This window comes from Pempheris klunzingeri, chromosome 23 (genome assembly GCF_042242105.1).
Source record: "Pempheris klunzingeri isolate RE-2024b chromosome 23, fPemKlu1.hap1, whole genome shotgun sequence".
NCBI lineage: Eukaryota > Metazoa > Chordata > Actinopteri > Acropomatiformes > Pempheridae > Pempheris > Pempheris klunzingeri.
In genome coordinates, this window is record NC_092034.1 from 14317256 (window position 1) to 14337641 (window position 20386).

Here is a 20386-nt window from a genome sequence, read left to right on the forward strand (position 1 = left end):
AAAGGGGCACTGCAGCAAAGTAGTGTAGCGCTTGCACAAAGCTGGGGAACATACAGGAAATATATGGAACAATTCTCAAAATTAGAGCAGCAAAGCACGAGTTATCTTGGCTTTTAGTCTCAAGTATATTGGTCAAGCCTCAAAACATCGGATCCTGCATTTCCCAGAATGCAAGGTGTACTACCTGGTAAATGCCCATGTGCCCAGCTGAAAAGTACCCTTTGTGGCAACTACACTGAGCTTGATATATGCTTAGTGGACTGCCCTTTCAAAATAAAGTGCTCGTCTTTGAGTGCTGATCTGTCTGCAAGCTGATTTTTAATTTTTTCTGCCCGTCGTGTGCAAAATGAGTCACATGTATAACTTTGCAGGTGGTGTCGCCGTCACGGTGAAAGTGAACAAAGTTTCTGAGCACAGAATTGTTAAGAATTATAACAAAAAAATACTGGGATGGAAGTGTGCTGTAATTTAATTCGAATCAATTAAACAACATATGCCAATGCTTCTTCCTCCCTTTAGTTTCAGGACTACCACAGCTTTGTGATGCACGGCTGCACCGTGGATAACCCCATCCTGGAGCGTTTCATCACCCTTTTCAACAGCGTCTCCCAGTGGATCCAGCTCATGGTGCTCAGCAAGCCCACCGCCCAGCAGAGAGCTGCCGTCATCTCCCACTTCATCAGAGTGGCACAGGTCTGCCTGCTGCGCCCATTAAAACTGTTTCAAGACAGAGTGGTGTTGGCTCCAGTGGTGGTGGGGGGTTATCGGGGGGGTTCAGGCTGCATGTAGAAGCAGACTGATTCAGAGATGACTGCCTGGAGTCACAGAGAAGGAGAGTGATAGTTGTAAAAAGTTACATCTGAAATTAAACCAAGAAATGTGGAGAGAAGGGAGAAAGACACACACACACACACACACACACACACACACACACACACACACACACACACACACACACACACACGGGCCGTTTCCCATTAGGTGGCCCAGGTTGTGAGAAAAGTGAAAAGCTTTGGGAGGTATTAGCATGTTAAGATGCCTTCTGAGAGCTCTTTATGATAATTCTGTTAGCAAGGGAAAACCTTGCATCTTCAGGAATTAGGAATGTCTTATTTTAGCTGGGTGATGATGTATTTTCAATAATGTGGCATAATCCAAAGGCTTTTATGGGCCTAAAAGGTGTCAAATTGTTTCAAAACAAAGTAGGAGCATGTAAAACTTCAGTTCATTTGAAAGAGTGAAAGTCACCTACATTTTCTATTCATAATAAGACAATAAAATGTCATCATCCCCTAAAGAGAATGAGCCATTTGCTGCAAAGAATAGAATGTAAAATCAAGATGGAGTGTGTTATCAGTTCATTATACACTATGTTCATTTCCTGTTGGCTAGAAAGAATTCAATGATGAATCCTACAATAGAGGAATCAGTGGGGAGTGTCGGCAGGTGACTCACAGCTGCATACAAAGTATTATGTATAGAAAGGATGAAAAGGTGGAAAAGAAAGAAACTGCAGTGCACTTGGGGTAACAGTGACCTTTTTAAAGTTTCTTTGACCAGAGAAACTTGACCGAGTTTTAGATTGAATTTGAAGAATGTCCTCACAGAGATAATAGGGGTGCAGAAAGTACTACAAGTACCATGCTCACCATGAGCTTAGTGTGCTAGCGTGCTACTATCTGCTAAGAAGCATTGGACAAAATAAAAGTTTGACTTGATGATGTTGCTAAAAGTTAAAACCAAAGGATCACCAGTATTGATGCAATCCATAATTTATTGGCAGCTCATCTAATAACTGTTGAAACATTCTGAACATTAGGAAACCAGAGGAAAAGTTAGGGAATCATCAATATCAGTAGGATTCATCCTCTGGGAGCCATGAATGTCTGCTCAAAGCTTTATGCTGGTGGCACTAGAACAGCTCTTCCTGAACTTTTTAGGCCATGTACCCCCTTCTACGTCCCAGCCAGGCTGACACGCATCTAACCCCATCTAGCCATGCTCCTAGCATGACTAATAACTAGTGCTCACTCACTTACTCGTAAGTAAGCCTAAATGAAAGTTAGAGCATCCTTTATCTGTCCGTCTATCTCGACAATTCTGTGGACATCAACTGAAATCATCTACGGTCATCTGCAGGTCAAGACGGCTCTAATCCTAATCTTAATCTGGTCTCTGCTCACCAATTCCCAAAGTAAGATGCGAGCTCGCTGCCTTATATGGTCCTCTGCTCATATGCGTGGAGACGGTCATCTTTTCAGTACAGACGCATCCCTTTAAACTGCATCGTGGGCTTCACTCTAATTTATGTGGTTTCAGTTGGATGTTATCATTTGCTCTGGTCTGCCAGATGGGCTGAGTTCTCCCTCTATGTGACAATTCACTCATCTAAAGGGAGCTTCAGTCAAGCATAGAAAGCTCAGAAAAAATTATTTTCATCCTAATAGCCTGCAGTGTTATGTGAATGCTTCCTCATTACTTCTTGCAAGTCTTCCCCTGGATTGTTTTCATTCTCTTAGCCATTTTTCTCTTAGCCCCCCCCCATTCATCTGCAGAATAAACTTCTGTCACTCATCATTTATTCAGCAGCGTCTCTGCTGGTTTCACCACCTCCCTCCGTCTTATATACGCCAGCTCTCCAACACCTCAGCAGGGCTGTTGTCAGGGGAGCTTAGCTGAGCTAAAAGAAGTGATTCAACCTCCTTGATATCGAACTCTTGGTCTTCAGACCGGTGTTATGTGAAGCTTTGCTAATGTAGTAGTGAAGATAGATGCTGCTTCTGAGCAGCCTTCATGTGTGGGGTGAATGACTTTGACAGATCAGCTGCAGAAGGTCTTAGAATAACCTCCTTCTGGCCTCCTCCCTCCATATCTCCTTTCTTTATCCTCCCTTTCAGATATCACCACTGCCAGTGCCTTGAATCATCTCTGTGTCTTTTGTGCATCTTTCAGATTATTTTTATAGATACTGTACATAAAGACGTGCACTGTGGTCCTCTGAGATTAAAAAACACTTTTAAAGGGCTGATAAAGAGCCACTCTGTGGTATATCTCCTTAAGGATCGCCTATTAGATTACACAATATTGCTTTTCCTTCTTAAACTGCCTTCAGATCATTTTAGGATCAGTTGCTCCTGCTTGGAAGACTGAGCGTGTCCACATAATGATAATCAGTGTTTCATACTTTAAATGGAGTCTCCAGAAGTCATTTTGGACTGTGTCATTCATACAGTCCAATACTGAACACTAGTGCAGACACAACAGAGACAGACCATCCCGGCTGGAAATCCACTCGGTAATTCTTTGCCAGTTTGAAATGCCTCAAACTTTGCTATTCGGAAAAACGTAGGGAGAAAAATTATTTTCAAGCTGATTTCAAATGTATTCAGATGCAGCACAGTAGGAAGCTTCAACATTGACATTTCCCAAAGGTTCCCTCAGGATACGCTGGTTGTGTCCCACGCCAGCTTCCTGTTGGGAGTACATTACAAGATGGCTCATGTCCTTTTTCTTCTCTGCACAGACTTTAAAGTACTTTAAAACGCAAAAACCTCCCTTTAATACTCATTGAAAAGCTGTAAGTTCTGTGCTCATGTGTCTGTGCCTTCTGGCTTTGAATACACCACATCACCAATGGGCTGAGAGATAACAATTGGTTGGCAAGAGGATGACCTGTGATGTGTTGACAGTGAAACTGTTCCCAGGCCTCGCTGACAGCCACATGCATGTGCGGCTTAGCCCGACCTACTCTTTAAATGCTGGGCTGCCCTCCACACTGCTTTGCCAATTGATTCCAAAGGGTGTTTGAGCTGAATCAAATGATCCCCTCCAGCAGCCCTCCTACACAGCTGCGACCCCATTGATTTTCAGCGAGATGCCATGCAGGCTGAAGGGCAGCATGGAGCCCTGCAGAGTGCCATTCACAAAGTATTAGCATGAGTTTGACATAGACAGCTTACGACATTCAGCAATCCCTTGGTATACTCATATGTTCGTGGGCTGCTGAAATCTACTCCAAAAGTCTAAAGGTGTTCTCTTCTGAAGCTTTCGTTTCGCTTTCCTGCATCTTCCCGACTCCTTATGGTTTATAAAGTTATTTCTATTCTTATACTTTGAATCTTTTTCTTCCTAAAATCCCTTTTGGCAGTGGCTTATACAATCCTCCACAGACTCGTCTTTCACCCTCTCTCCTAATATTTCCTCCTTCTTGTCGACAGAAGCTGCTGCAGTTGCAGAACTTCAACACGCTGATGGCGGTGGTGGGCGGCCTGAGCAACAGCTCCATCTCTCGTCTCAAAGACACGCAGACCCACATCAGCGCAGAGACCAACAAGGTGCAGTAGCTGCTACCATCCTCTCAACCACCACTGATCTATTTCTGGCATCCACAGCCAAACTCCACCAAAGAGATTCACTGCGTGTCGATGCACTTAGCAAGCAAGGGACATTGTATCTCCTCTGCATGAGCTGCCAAGCTCCTTATCTGTGCCCATAACTCCTACACAGTGGCTTTTTAGATCTATGAATTTGAGCCATATAACTGGAAATGCGAACGCAACAGTTGGGGGAGTTGCAGTGTCTCGTCAGTTATGCAAGTCCATCTGGAGCAAAGTTTTCCTCAATGTTTTTGCCATTTCTAAACAAATCTCCCTTGAGACAGGCTTTCTGTTTCCTTTCTCATCTCACCCCCTTCCATTTTGTCCGTCCTTTCCTCCGTAATTCATTTCGTCCCCCTCGCCCCTGCTTTCCCCTCAACCTGCAGGTTTTCAACAGCCTCATCGAACTGGTGACATCATGTGGAAACTACAGTCAATACCGCAAGCGCTTCTCCGAGTGCACTGGCTTTCGATTCCCCATCCTCGGCGTGCACCTCAAAGACCTGATAGCCGTGCATGTGGCGCTGCCAGACTGGGCCGACAAAGAGAAGACACGGGTCAACCTGACTAAGGCCCAACAGCTGCACGCCATCCTCCAAGAGCTGGCGCTGATCCAGACCACGGCGCCTAACATCGACGCCAACACAGACCTACTCAACCTGCTTACTGTGAGTGCACGGACAGACTGCACAGAATGTATGTGCCGTGTCCAAGATAAACGTTTGGCTTGAATTAAAGACGCACCTGCAAACAACAGCTTGCGTCTGGTAAAACTGGGACCTGAATCAGGTGCTGCGGGTTTGTTATTCATCGGGAAGTGAGCAGAATTCAAAAGCACTCGTTAACCAACAGACAGCAGTGAAGTAGGAGGAAAAACTTTGAGGAGGACAAACACTTTGTCCAGCCAGTGTGACAGGCAGGCTGTTTGATACACAGAATTAGTTGTGCTGTAATTTGATTGGCGGGTGGACAGAAGCCAGCTGGGACAAAATCTGCAAACAGACAAAGGCCAGAGATTATATGGAACCAAAGCGTTGAAAGCATGAACCTTCAAGGAGATACGGTCCAGAGTGGTCAGAATATGATTATACTGAATCATATTGATAATAATGATAATGGGTGATTATACTGAAAATGATAAGCTAGAAGTTGTAGAGGTAAGAGGAGTACTTTACTCGATTATTTTAACAATAAGTAAAAATGAAAAGAAATAAGATTAATACCAATATTCAGGGATACAGAGTATTAAACAATTCATTTCATCTTTGGTCGCTTACTTTAACAGCTAGCTGGTAGCCGTCTCCATTGTTTAGAATTCTACTTTTATTCAGGGAAAAGAATTGTGACCCCTGTGTCAGCATCTCTTTGTTGAACTTCACCGAACTTTGAATTGTGAACCTGCGCTCAAACCTCTTATCAGCTCCTGCATCCTGATAAAAGGCTGAAGGGCTTTGGCTGTCAGAGTGCTTTGGCTTTCAAATGGATCTCAGTGGAATCAGTATCTCCCCTTTATATCTCAATACTTTTGCAGGAAGGCCTTTTACTTAAGAGATCACGTTACTACACAGTCATAGGAAGTGATACTCTGATATACCTCTACTGATATACTCTCTTAGTTGCAATGCTGGATTCTTTTGCTATTTAATTGTAAAAGTGTAAACATTCCTCAGAACAGTATTTCCAAAGACTGTTTTCCTGTCTTGCCTGGCAAACATTGCTCTCTCTCCCTCTATTTATATTACATGGAATGACAAAATACCAACAGGAAGTTGGCGCTAAATAATCAGGACATTCTGTGGCAGAATCGCCAGATGAGTCTTCATCTTATATTCAGTAAGAGCTCTAAGACTGGGGATAGTAAGCAAAACTGATCTCAGCTTGTACTTCAGCATGAAAGCTGAGGTGGTGTTACAGCACTTCACACTAAACCCAGAGTGTGTGTGTCAGTACATTTTGGCAGATGCAGATAAGAGTTTCCTGGATTTGACTCAGGGAGCTTTCTGAATTTAAACAATCCCAAGAGATCAATCACTCAATCTGGCGGCAGGTGTTAGTGTGAGATTGCAGCTGGCGTGCTTTTTTGCTGTGGAAATGACAGAAAACAACTTGACGGGTTTTGGAGCCGAGGGGCACCAGAGAAGTTTGTTGGACAGAGTCAATACCCAATTATCTTATGCCAGTGCTTATTGCAGTTGATCTAGCTTGAGTCCTGCTTGGCTCACAGCGTGGAGATGGAAGGAAAGTCAATAACTCCTTCAAAATAATGAAGCTACACAGGCATGCCTGTGTAGAGAACTAAAAATAGCAAGAAGCACTACTTTAAAATACTGTTTTCCTCCTTTTCGAGTCTTAGTCATCAGCCTTTCAAAGGAGGGAGACTCCTGTTTTATCATCTCGAATGCGGTGAACAATTTGCAGTTAACCTTTACTCTGAAAACTCCACAAAACTTGAAGGCCAAACAAGAAAAGCCTTTTTTTTTCCTTCTGCACTTACCACTTCAACTCAATGAAACCCAGGAAATGCAATTACAGTGAGAGAATAGCTCTGAGGAAAATTATGTGAAGCCGACAATAGATTCAGTGGACGATTAGGGCAGCAGCAGTTGGCTGTGATGTGTTAACGGGAGCAAAAAAAAATAATCTGGTGCCATAGGGGGCTGTGTTCATGTAATGGATGGCTCTACTTGAAAATTCCTATAATGATCTGTGTGACAAGGCATTTGTGCTAAAAACCTAGAAAATCTAAGCGTGTGGAATCTGAAAAACTCACTTCCTTTCAAGTCTTGCTGTAGCGTCCGCAACACAACTGCATAATCTGACTCTAATGGGCTTAAAATGTGAGGGACGCACAATAATGATATGTTTACCAATATCCAACAGCAGATCATTTTCATGGTAATTTCAGCTGAAATGCTTCTGCCAACTGTTTCAGCGATCACAACAGCCTTATTTGGTCAGTCTGTGTCTATTTCACTGGTGTTTGCAGTTGGACTGGGTTTCTAAATTGCTGCCTGAAAGCTGTGCAGGGATGTATTTATTTCGTGGTGGACGGTCAGAATGAAGAGAGGCTCCTGCTGCGTACATAATAATCTAAAGTTAAAGGTCCACTTTTAGAGCTTTCAACCACTTGGTATGGTGCTCGTAATTCTGTGACCTTCTCTAAGTGTTGAACTGCTTCCGTGCAGGTGTCTCTGGACCAGTACCACACGGAGGAGGAGATCTACCAGATGTCTCTACAGAGAGAACCTCGCAAGCCAGCGGTGAGCAGATGTACAATTTGGGTCCCGTACTGGCCTGTTCTCAAATGTCCCATATTTGGCGGTGTTATACTCCACTCCTGTCATGGTCCCGAGTTTCACACCATTGCAGATGCTTTTAGACTCATGTTGAAAATCTTTGTTTTGCCTCCGACTTGACATTTTGATCCACTGCAGTAACCCTCGACTGCTCCTCGGTGCAGCAGCTGTCTTTCCTCTCCTTTGTAAGATGACAGCCTTTGCTTCCCTGGGTTCATATTGATCTCTATGGTTTCTCATCGGCTGTAGCAGAACTCCAGCCCAGCCCCCGCTCCTGACCCCAAGCCCACCATGATCGATGACTGGGCCGTGTCGGTGAAGCCCAGCGCCGACCCGACCATCATCAAGAAACACATAGAGAAGATGGTGGAGGTGAGTTTCTCAGCCCCGAGAACGTTCCCCTCTATCAGTGCTAATTATAACCCGTGGGGCCCGGTGTGATGGCGCTGGGAGGCTAAGGGTGAATTATCTGTTTTTATCCTCAGCACCACCATCTTGACATAACTGCAAAGTGCTCTTGGCCGTTGGCCAAATTGTTAGTAATCTTTCACCATTATTTCCAAGGACAAGTCATTTGAAAACCTTGTAACTCAATTTTCTTTCCAAGGAATTGAAAAATGATATGGTTCCCTGCGGGTTAAGAATCACTATTAAGCCAGTGGGAAGATTTCTATAACACAGGCTACCCATCAGGATTTTCTTTTATTCTTCTTAGTTTTTTTTTATGATCATATTTTTGAAATGTTTTTGTTAGGACAGTTGATAATTAAGATGCAGACACTGAATGAGGGGAGAGACGTGTGAGGACATGACAACACGTTATGAGTCCCAACCATGTGGCTACCGGGCTTATACTTTTAAATGTATATCATTAGTACGTATGACAACACCAGACACAGCATTTTCTAAACCTGTAATATGGTGCATAAAATAGTTCCATTTTCAAACAAATGGAAATTAAAAGTCCGGTTCAGCCCACTGACGAGCTTTGCCGCTCCAGCCACGCTTATTCTGTCATGACCAGTAGTTTATTTTGGCTGATGTTAGCTAAACTTGTAGCTGAGTCATTACTTCTCTGCATGTGCCACTATTACATTATGTTCTTACGTGTCACAGATAAGTGATTCATTGCTTCTTTTTTTAATAGTGAAGGTACGTGTTGCTTCCTGGTTGTGGCCCAGTTCCTCTGATATCTGTTAAGTAACGTAAAAGAAACGGAACGTTTGCACATGTATCACTTGAAAACGTGATTAATTCATATTCTGTGATCAGTAACTGCCAGGGTCCTCCAGATCGGGGCCTAAATCAAAGTCTAATTACTGATTTTATATTTATTCACATTCTCAAATCATTTACCACAAAATCTAAATGTTTTCAAGTCAAAATCAACCTTAAAAATGCCACTACAATTTGTTTGTGTGAGAAACAGCATGCACAGAAAACAAAATTCATAAAAATGCATGGATGCAATTTGTATTTTGGTGCCAATGTTGTGCTTAAAGATGATAGAAATCATTTTATCTGCATAATATTTGAGTACTTAAATAGAATTCACGATGAACCTTCCCAACCCTCGTGTCCCCAGTCGGTCTTCAAGAACTTCGACACAGACGGCGACGGCCACATCTCCAGAGATGAATTTGAAGCAATCAGGAACAACTTCCCTTATCTCAGCAAGTTTGGAGAACTGGACAAGAACCAGTGAGCACTTGCAGACGCAAACAAACTGACAAACTGAGCCGGTCTGTCTTGTGCGGTGCTCACATCGGGGTTTTTTTTTTTTTTTCTCCTCTCACAGAGACGGGAAGATCAGCAGAGAAGAGATGATAGACTACTTTATGAAAGCCAGCTCTCTGCTTAACTGCAAGATGGGCTTCATCCACAGTTTTACTGAGAGCACCTACGTCAAGCCCACGTTCTGCGAGCACTGCGCCGGCTTTGTGAGTAAACTCCTAATACTGCATGTGGACACTAATCCAATTTCCAGCTGTGCGTGCGATATGTTCAAAGATTGTTATAAATACAAAATCATCGTCTATATGTTGGATTCATTAACCGCTCAGGCTCCCGTAAAGGTCTTAAATAAATATTGATCTTTGCTGTGTTTGCCTTTGTGTTTTCAAATGCATTGATTTCTTCCCTCACCCAGTCGATGGCATGTGTCATAGTTTGTTTAAAAAGGTCAAAGGTCAGCTGGGCTCACATTGCCATTCCGCAGCCATGCAGCCGTATAGACTATCTGCACTTCATTATTTGTCTCGACGGTCGCCGGCGGCGGGTGATAGGCCCATTTCTCAGAGGCTCTTCCTGTCAGGTCAGGGCAATGCCAATTACTTTGAGCTACAGCCACACACTGCTGAAGTTGCAGTCTGGGAAATATGGGAGGAAGGTAATTGGGCGAGATGATAACCCTCCTCTGCGGCAGTGTTACATCTGCGTGTGTGTGTGTGTGTGTGTGTCCTCTGGCCCTTAACATTCCCCAAAGTCCCCCAAGGAGCCCTCTGTTATTTAGACACAGACAGTGAGTCAGCACTCAGCTGTAATGAGAACAGGAATAGGGTCCTCATATTGAACTGCAGACGTTGAGATGACATCCCATTCATTTCTGGATACTCCGTATGTACAAAGAGATGGTAGAGAGCGAAATCCTCAAAAGTAAAGTTCGTCATAAATAAATCATGACGTGATTACAGAGCACTTCATGTGTTCATATAATCCATGCCGTGTCATTAATGCTCAGTGGAGCATACGTTTAGACACACACATTCTCCAGGGGAGGCTCTGGCATTTTCAAACCATCATGAGGGGAAACTCAGAATAGAGAGCAGGGAAAGATAAGGACTCTGGCAGCGTGTGTCTTCCTTTGAATATGTCTGTGTGGCAGAGCTAGATACATTAGCCACTTCCTCTTCTGCCTGCTTTGTGCTTTCCTCTTGGCTCCTGTACAAAAACAATATTTTCCCGCAGTCCATTTTTCAGCACTTGTCTCAAACGCGCCGCACAAGCCGAGCCAAGCCGGGCGTCCCGTAAACACCGCAGAGTTCACTCACCCCTGGCATCTCACATGGATTTTCATAATCTTGTGCTTCGCCTGCAGCCACCTTTAGCCTTACATCCTAATTAACGGCACACAAATGAGTTTAACTAAATGCGCAAAGTGTGAAGAAGCATCACAGAGCTTTTTTTTTTTTCCCTCTTCATCTCTGGAGAGTACAGCAAGTTTTTAGCCGGAGGCTCAGAGCACTTTTATATGAGAGAGATTGCAGAGAGTGATGCACAAGTCTCTTTGGGCTTTTGACTGTTTAGCTTCGTAGAATCAGAGGAAGAAGAGCATAAACCTGTCTCATGTTTTGTCTTCTGCTGCAGGAGTGCTCATTCAGTGTGACAAAGACTCCACTTGAAAAATAGAATATTTGAATATATTCTGACAGGGGGAAATGTCTTAATACAGTCGCACATTCTTTTCAGGCCGTCTGTCTACGCAGTCTGTCCTATAATAATAATGCAGCAAAAATCAAGCTGTGTCTTTGTTTGTTCTTTTAGGTGATCACACCTATTGAAAGATTTCCCAGGGCCAAACTGCAGAAAGCTTTCTTTTATGTATTTGGCGCATTCATGTTCGTACTGCAAACCGGCACAAACAAACCTCCCATGGACATGTTTTGGTGACCTTATCCTGGCAGGCTGCAGATTTTGGCACCGGAGAGAGACGTGCCAAAACAAATCTCTCTTCACTCTCTGAGACTTCAGCTAAACACATACAGCATTCTGTATTGTGTCTGTAGCAATGTGTATTTGTCTAGTCAGCCGCATGGCAGAAATATGCGCACTAAGTCCTCAGTTTGCACACTGAATCTCCTCAGTCCTGTTTAGGCCATGCGTGCAGCGTGGAGGAGGGATTTGAAGGAGAGAGAGGAGTCTTCATATTTCACAGGCTGCAATTTTTTGCATATTTCAGAGGTTAAAGGAACAATTTTTGGCAAACACGCTTATTTGCTCTCTTGCTGAGAGCGAGATGAGAGGACTGATGCCACTCTCATATCTGTCTGTTAGATGTGAAGCTACGTTGCAGCCAGGAGACAGCGAGCTAAGCCTAAACACTGGTAGCAGGGGGGAAGCAGCGAGCCTGGCTCTGTCAAAAGTAAAAGAAATGTGCCTACCTGCACCTCTAAAGGTCACTAATTACATTCAAAAACAAAGGTTTGGTTTTACTGGGGGGTTAGAGTTAGGGTGTGGGGGGTGTGGAGGATTTCTTGACCAGGCGGAGTGAGTATGTGCTGGTTGCCCAGCAACCTCATGATGACGACATGACTCGACTAAATATAACATGTGCTAGTAGGTACATTTAATTGAACTTTGGACAGAAGTCCCAGTTTTTATACTAAGCTAAGCTGAAGCCTCATAGAGGAATAGATAAATAAAGCCTTGCATTTACTTGTGAATTCATTTCACCAACTGGCCTGCTAGCTCTCTGAAGACGAACCAACAAAAGCGAGGTTGAATGAACAAACTTCTGACAGGGAAAAAGGTCGAGCATGAAGTGCTCTTGAGCCTATCTAAATAATAATTTATCAATGAGGTTCAAACTTTGCACATTTCGTGCTTCCCCAACGCCGATAACGGTTGATATGTCAAAGAGCTCCTGACAAAGCACCGAAACATCCCCTGTCCACGCATTCTAAATCACTCTCCAAAAGTGGTGGTAGCTCAATGCCAAAACTGTCCAGCTAAATTTAGCGAATGTCAAGTTGGGAACTCTCCTCAGAGCGGAATAAAAGTGTTACAGGATGTGCAATTAAGTGCTGAATCATATCTGGATAAATAGCACAGATTTCTGAGCGCTTACAACAAACCGTCAAAGAAATGTAGCACGTTTGTGTGTTTCCAGCTCTTGTTCGGAGTGCATTATGTTTTTCAGTCTACAGAGGCAGCAAAGGTCAGTCAGTGTAGGCAGAGCTGTGATGATAGCTGTGTTTAGATGTTCTGCTCGTAACTGACTTCTCTTTGTTGTAGAGCCTCTGGCTGTGTTCACGGTTTCCCCCTGTGTGTGAGTCTTTGTTTGTGTGTATGTGCATCTACGAGTGTACGTGTTTGCATGTAGGTTTGTGTGTGTGTGTGAAGAGGTCAGGATATTTTGTGCCTCCTCAGATGTGCCAGTGCGGTGTGTGATCTCCAGCTCGGCTCTTTCATGTCATTGTTCCCCCCACTGTCTGTGCGCTCCCTGCGTCCCGCTTGATCTTGGGCCCCCTCCGCCCCCCTGTGTCCCACCAACCTCCTCTCTCTCCCCCTGTCTTTATCTCACCCCACATCCCTCTCTGTTCCATTGTGCACCTTTCTTCATTCTTTCTTTTTTTCCAGCCTTCACTCGTGCATCACTGTGGGACGCCAAGAAGGGAAGCAAATGGGTGTTTTAACATCTTTTAGCCCATTAACTGCTAATTGTGTGTACTTCCTCTTTACTGCCAACCATTTTCCAAAGCATACATTTTCAGATTTATTATTATTCATTCCGTACCTTTCAGACTGTTATTAGTTTGCCCTCATTTCAGTTCACCATTCATCACAGCTTAGAGGTTTGATCCGAGACAGCTAATGCATAACAGTGTCAAGCTGTTTGATATTACAATCGTGAGCACTTACTATTTTGAAGATTCTCCTCGGTGCTGCATTCACAGGCGGCTGGCATGTGCAGACTCAAGTTATTTAAGAGCTGTTTCGGCAGCTGACGCTGGAGTTGGAGAGACCCGTCTGAGAAATAGGAAAAAGATGTAAAATTTTGAGGATTTGTAGCCAATAGAGTCAATCATTCAAAACCAGTAGAGCACATACTATTAAGGCTTTCCTCTTACTGCAGCAGCCCACGCTGGACTCCCCCTTTCAAACGTGTGCAAACGTTACTGTACTTAGAATGTTAGTATGGAAAATTATCTTTTTACCACACAGCATGAATTACACTGTATGATCTGCTTAACTTACATGTAATTTACAAAGTATAATTAACTGATGTCTGAAAATGCAGTTGCTGACAGTGTAACCATTGTGTTGACAAAAGGCAGCACAGAATATTTAGATTCCTACAGTAGTGAACGTTAAGCATCTACCTTCTGTCACTGCTGCATCACCCTGGTGATTTTAACATTACATGGAAATGGGAGCACATCCTGATTAACAACCAACTCCGATGCCCTTTCATCTCTCCCTATCTCCTTGTAGATATGGGGCTTCTACAAGCAAGGCTACAAGTGTAAAGGTAAGAGAGCAATTCGCTTGGATCTGACTCTATGTCTGCTGCGCATGTGTGTTCCATCTAGAAGAATTAGCTAGTCTTTTTGACACCATCGATTCACACACACACACACACACACACACACACACCCTCTGTAGATAAGTTGAAGCGCTGAGTAAATGTCATCAACACAGAAATGGACGTCCACACGCAAGGTTCTGTTCACCAACAGCCAGGGAAGCTCCATCAGCTGAGACCACACTGCACACAATACACAGTTATTTGCCCTCTCAAGGCTCCCACTAGAGCAGTATTTGAAGAAGCTGGTTCATTTTACAAATGTACATACACACACCTCCCGTCCTCCTCCTCCTCCTCCTCCTCTCATCCTGACGGTCATTAGCTGCAAAAACACGCTCGGCTCGCTTCTTTTCACTCTGTGGATGTGACGCTGTTGGTCTACAAATTAAGTAGTGATAATCTGCAGACGTTTAGTGCACTAAAGAACTTACACTACATATGTTTCCATCCAGATGTCAAGCCAAAACTTTGGAAATGGTGCCAAATCCGAAATGAAAATCATGCAAGTGTCCATCTGCTGGAGTCTTTCAAGACGTGACTGATTACAGCTCAGAGTTGAGAGTTAGAGATGTTAGAGTGGGCAGATATTTATATATATATTATTATGGGAAGGATTTCATTGCTTTGCTAACTGTTCAACAAATTAGGTTCCATTGCTGTTAGCAGCACAAGGCTGCCTGTGGGTGTGCCCCTTTACCTTTTGTCCAGTTATTTGCTTGCACGAGCAATGATTTTTTAGAATAATTTGTAAGCAGCGTCCTCGTTGGTCAGAGAGGATGTTATATATTTACATTCTCTTTGCTGCTTTCCTGAAAAACTCTCTCGTCCATTCTTTTTCTCAACATTAACTGCTTCGTCATTCATTCATGTTCATCTCAGGTTTGCTAACTAACGCTTATTTAACAGCTTGCAAGTTCTCATTAAACATTTGAGTTGCATAGCAACCAGAGTAATTAATGCTCCTTGGGGCCTTTGAGGTCTTGAGGTCTGTTGCTAGCAGTGCTCGCTGCTCCCTGCACCCTGTGTGGAGGAGGAGGAGGAAGAAGAAGATTCTTATTGTATCACTGTCTGATTTCTTAATTAGCAAGACTTGTTCTACTTCCACCAAGCGTGATGATAGCACATTTTTAAAAGACAAACATGCTTGCATGATTGCTGCTGTTGAGAAAAAAAAAATGGGCAAGAAGGTGAAAACTTTACACACACATACCCCACTCACACCCCCAAACCACCCACCCTCCTCTCCTCTCTGGAGAGGATATCTGGAGGAGTGCATGTCTCCGAGTCAGACTGGGAGTGTGTGAGTGTTCCGGCTTGTTCCAGTGCATTAATGAGACCACAGGAAGTCAATGAGAGAGCCCCACAGCCATTCATCCCCATTACCATTGTTAGCCCGTACTCAGGGAGGTAGAGAGAGCGGCAGGGACATAATTGAAATGAATCACCCTCTGCAGTGCAGTAGTGGAGTGTGTTGAGAGCTCCGAATGTGTGCATGTGTAGTTGGGTGTGTGTTTTGCAGCACTTGGCTTATTTAGACTTAGATATGAGAGGCATCCCGGTGTCTTTGAATTGGGTGTGTTGTCACAACGCCAGTATTCTAACTTCTATATCGATGCAGCTGGCGCATGATATCACAGCGTCTAAATCATCAGCTCATTATTTTGGCAAACACACTTATTCACTGACATGCTGAGAGATGATCACCACTTTTATACTTGCCTGTTGAATCTACTACTGCACAGAGTCAGGCTAGCTGGCTCCCCCTGTCTCCACTCTTTATGCTAAGCTACAGAATGCTAACCAGCTGCTGCCTGCAGCCCCTACTTGTTGTGGGCACTTTAGGGATCATTCCAGCCCTTCTGGGTGTGCTATAGGGCCCCCGAGCAAGTGAAAAAAAGTGCACGGTTATAAGATTTTTAGCTGCCTCTGCCTCAATATTTGGAGGTAGGCGGTTCATCATGAATTAAGTCAAGCACTTGTTAAGTATAAAGGGGGAAGAGGGTAATACACCTGGTAATGACATGGCATTTTAATTCACAAGCACATTTGTTGAAAGCGTTAAGCTTCTCTAAAGTTTAAACACTGAGGAATATCAAGAAGAAAGTACATTTTGGCCACCATGACGAAGCTATTCAGTGTGAGCGTGTGTGTGTTCAGGTTCTTTGTTTCTCATATGTTTTTGTGATGCCTTGCTCGATGACCCATCACTCCCGTCCTATTAGACTCCCGCTGGTTGACAGAGTTGTTGTCGGGCACAGTTGGCCTCACTGTGGGTGTGTGCCAGTGTGTGTGTGCCTGCACGGCATGCAGATGCTCCTTCCCGTCACCGCTCGCTCCATCTGCCCCCATGTGTCCGTTTGCGCCCGTCCCCCTGTCTGACCCTCTCTCTCCACCCAAATCCCCATCTTCCCCCCGCTCTTGGTTCTCCCCTCCTTTCTCCCCATCTCGCCTGCTCCCTCGCCGGCTCTCCCTCCCTCTCCGCCGACACCCCCATCCTCTACTCCTCTCCCGTAACCTCTCCTTGCCGCCGTCCCTCTCCCCTCAAATGAACTCTCCGGCGGCAGCCTGCGGGGTGAACTGCCACAAGGCCTGCCGAAGCCGCCTGGCCGTCGAGTGCCGGAAGAGGACCAAGAGCATCAGCCACGAGACGCCGCCGGCCCTCCAGGCCAGATCCTACAGCTTCCCTCCACCTGCCAACACCCCGCCCAGCCTGCAGGACACAGGTGAGCGGCACATGGGACACTCTGATGGTTCATTTGGCCAAAATGCTTAAAGCAGAACTAGAGCAAAGCAGTGAATGCAACTAAAGTCCTCTTTGACTCAAAAATATGATTTGCTCATTGTTATAGACCATTGATGTTTGAGTTTGCAGACTCTGAAGGTCTAAATCTCAGTTTAACACATGTAGCCGCATGACATCACACAAAGACCTGACACCTATGTGTAAAACACCAGCATGTGTCTCACAGATTACACCACACAGAATCCAGGTTTTACAATGAGGGAGAAGGAATAGATCTAAAGTCAATGAGCTGTTTTGTAGAAAAAAAAAAAAAAAACATCAGACAAATCATTATTCTTAGCAAGGAATCTGCAAATGTCTCGTGGGAACGACTTTGATAGTAAAAGCACCAACCTTGATGATAAGTATTGATGATAATTATGAAGCCCCTTTTGAGATCATTGTGACCAACATTAGGCCTCGTCCAGCTTCTCACATGACCACCAGGTCTAAAACGGGCTTTACAACAAATCACATGCTGCAGAGATCGTGATATTTTCAGTGATCTGAAAATGATGGAGACAAATCATGACGTTTGTTTGTGTGCTTTTTATATGCATAATTTATCACGCTCCAAGGAATAATGATATATTTATGTCTCATGCAAGTATTTTGTCTTTGATGACACATTTAACTATTAGTAGTTAACTATTAATGGTATTTTTTATGTGTGGAGCTGCTGTCTTTTCCATATGACACACATGCATAATGGGATAGTTTGATTAGCTCTTTTGATTTAAGGAAGGACATTATATAGTACGCCAACATGCTCATCAAAAACACCCTCACTATCCTAAAGTGTGCAGAAACATTGGCAGAAAAATATCATTTTCTTTTCCAAGCCAGTCTAATGCAGTCATCCTCTCAGAAGAGTATAGAGGAATTTTATGTAACCCGCTTCCAGTACTTTGTGTCACCACTTCAACACCTCCACTTTTTTGAGAGGTGCTTTTGTCTTCCTCCAAGCATGCGGGGCGCTGACATTTGGAAGATATTCTCAAACAATGCAGTGTAATTTGCAATGGAGATGTGATTGGCCTGCCACAGCGAGGCCAGTGACTCATAGATGCGGTGTTCTCATTAGACATTATCAGAAATGGTGCCCTGCCTGGCTCTGTTTTATATCAGTGTGAATCTGTTGGATCAATGGGCTTTGCTGCGAGGCAAATGAATAGGCATGGTAAACAGACAAAGGCCACACATGTCATTAGCTTTAGGCAGCGTTTTGAATTTTCTTTTATTGATCATTCTGTTCCTCATTGCCTCACTCTGTCCGTTTCCAGTAATTGCTGAAGAGGACATAGAGACGGTGGAGGAAGGAGTGTTCGATGTCCACCTATAACCAGGTGAGAGATGTTTACTTTGTCTAGTGGTACCGGCGAGCAGATTTTGTTCCCGTCGGACAGAGCCAAGCGTTTATGCTATCAATTATAGGCTGTAGCTTCATATTTACCAACATATGAACTGACCTGTGCCTTTAAAATTGGACTATCCGAATAAAGAGATCAATAAATCGCGGCTGCAACTACCAACCTTTTTGACTTGTAACCATTCAAAACACAGCCACGCCATGGCTCAACCACAGCTCAGTCATCTCTTCTCATATTGTTTAATTTGGATATAAGGGCTGCAGAGGTAAAAAACCAATCAGCATTTTACAAGAAAAAAACCCAGTGATTTAAGATAACAGGGAAAATCTAAACCTACTTTTGCTGCAGAGAAATGTTCTTTCCTGTCATCCTGCACCTCCCTGTGATTTATCTTGTGATTATGGGCACCCCCAGGCCCTTTACCATTTCAGTTGATCTTGTAATTCATTGTTGCACATCCCCAAGCCAATTTATTCTTAGTCAGATTACCAGAAACCAAGTGACACGCAGTCAGTGTGGGGCTTTCTCGGAGGATCTGCACTTCCATCACATGGCTGAGGTATTTTCATGTAGATGTGTTCCTGTACTACTGGATGTGTCAGTCGTCGTGTCGTGATCCTTTGCAGGAGCCCTGAACTGAAGTGTGATGCTGATGAACAGGCCAGGGACAGTCTCCAGCTCTCTATTTTAGAATCCCTCCTACGGTCGGTGTGCAAGAAGCCAAATCAGCGACTGTCGGGAGCCACATACAGAATGTGCAACAGTATGTCAGTTTTACAGCCCTCGACACTGGGGAGAAATTGCACTGAACACAAGCCAGGATACCCACATGCTGCCACACAGTGGACACATACTGCAGCAGCAACTCCACTCCAGCTAATTCACATGAATGTGACGACCAATGTGAATGGAATGTCTTTATATGATGTCTATGTAAAATGTTTGCATTTTGATTCTTTGTCGGCCAAGAGTGTTACTGTAAAACTTACTATATATTCCAAAAAAAAAAAAAAAATCCACAAAATTGTATTTTCTCGGTGGAATGTTAAAGTCAGTGGAGTTTATAATTTGAGCACATTTTGCTACACATTGGAACGGCTGCCTACTGTTTTTTCTTTAAAACATAAAAGAGGTGCTGTGATTGCCAAGAATGTAAACCTGCCACCCAGACTAAGCTACTGTCTTCTTTATCAGAGGAGCTCTGCTTTTTTATTGTTTACCATCTCCTTCTGAAAATACATTTCAGCGGACCAATAATAGGACCAATTTTGATGTCAGATAAAATGTTGATGATTCGTGGTGCTCGTCTGAAGTGCGATGACAAAAAAAAATGCCATTTTGCCAACAAAAGAGAGACAGCTGAAATGACAGTTATAATTTGATGGACTTTGAACAATGTTATATTTTTGTCATGTTTACCTGAATATCAGTAACTGTCCTATAGTTGTTGCTGTTGTGTGGTTTTCAGTATACAGTACTGTCTTGTACCAGTGCACTGATAGATCATCTATCTTCCTGCAGTACTGTGAATGTAGCAGAAACAGTGTATGCTGCTGTCAGATGAAGAACTCATCTTCCCCAATAAATATGTTGACAGCAGAGAGGAGGGAAATGTATAACTTCCCGCTGGTTCCCCCCTTCCATCTTTTGGAGTTCTGAGACTGTCAGTAAAAATAAAATAATCAATTATATACCAAACTGGACTAATGAGGCTTTTCATTTGACAGCAGTGTATAAATATTATATTATTTCCCTGAGAATCTGTTTTGATGCAAGTTGTATTTTGCCGTTTTTATCCTGCATGCTTCTGCCTTGTATGCTCTATTTTCTGGACGGACATGCTGAGGAATCTTTATTTTTTAATGTAGCATGCCAAGTTAGCATTCATTTAGGAATCACAAAGTCTTAAAATTCCAGAGGAAATGTTTCTGGTACTTTGTGCCTGTGGAGAGATGAATTCCGACTTCGAGTGCCATATTGTTAACTGCTGGCTCGTCATTGAATGAGACTCCTCACATCACTGATATATATATATATATATTATTTTTTTGTATAAATAGCTAAATAGCTGCCGGTCCTTCTGTGTCACTCCCTGCCTGATGAAAGATGTTTGTTGTCATTCTGTGAATGAATCTTTCAGACTGATGTCATGCTAATCCTTGTGGTCCCCAGACGATTCACCAGTATAAAATGCAGCAGGCATCACTCTTATATGTGTTCTGGTTAAGAATTTCTGTGGCTAATAAGAATGATAC

General features: G+C 43.6%; 1 protein-coding gene across 2 annotated transcripts in view; it reads left to right on the forward strand.

The window, feature by feature from the left end:
• LOC139222694 (RAS guanyl-releasing protein 2) overlaps positions 1 to 19829 on the forward strand; it is a 33967-nt gene extending 14138 nt beyond the window's left edge. Inside the window, exons 7-17 of one of the 2 annotated variants that reach the window (XM_070854537.1) lie at positions 520 to 693; positions 4218 to 4334; positions 4763 to 5044; positions 7562 to 7636; positions 7922 to 8044; positions 9258 to 9373; positions 9471 to 9612; positions 13886 to 13922; positions 16544 to 16702; positions 18045 to 18107; positions 18758 to 19829. In XM_070854537.1, the coding sequence (XP_070710638.1) occupies positions 520 to 693; positions 4218 to 4334; positions 4763 to 5044; positions 7562 to 7636; positions 7922 to 8044; positions 9258 to 9373; positions 9471 to 9612; positions 13886 to 13922; positions 16544 to 16702; positions 18045 to 18103 (1284 nt within the window). In that variant the 3' untranslated portion in view covers positions 18104 to 18107; positions 18758 to 19829. The remainder of the gene's footprint in view (positions 1 to 519; positions 694 to 4217; positions 4335 to 4762; positions 5045 to 7561; positions 7637 to 7921; positions 8045 to 9257; positions 9374 to 9470; positions 9613 to 13885; positions 13923 to 16543; positions 16703 to 18044; positions 18108 to 18757) is intronic. The other variant, XM_070854538.1, reaches the window with a different exon arrangement.
• Positions 19830 to 20386: the final 557 nt, after the last annotated feature.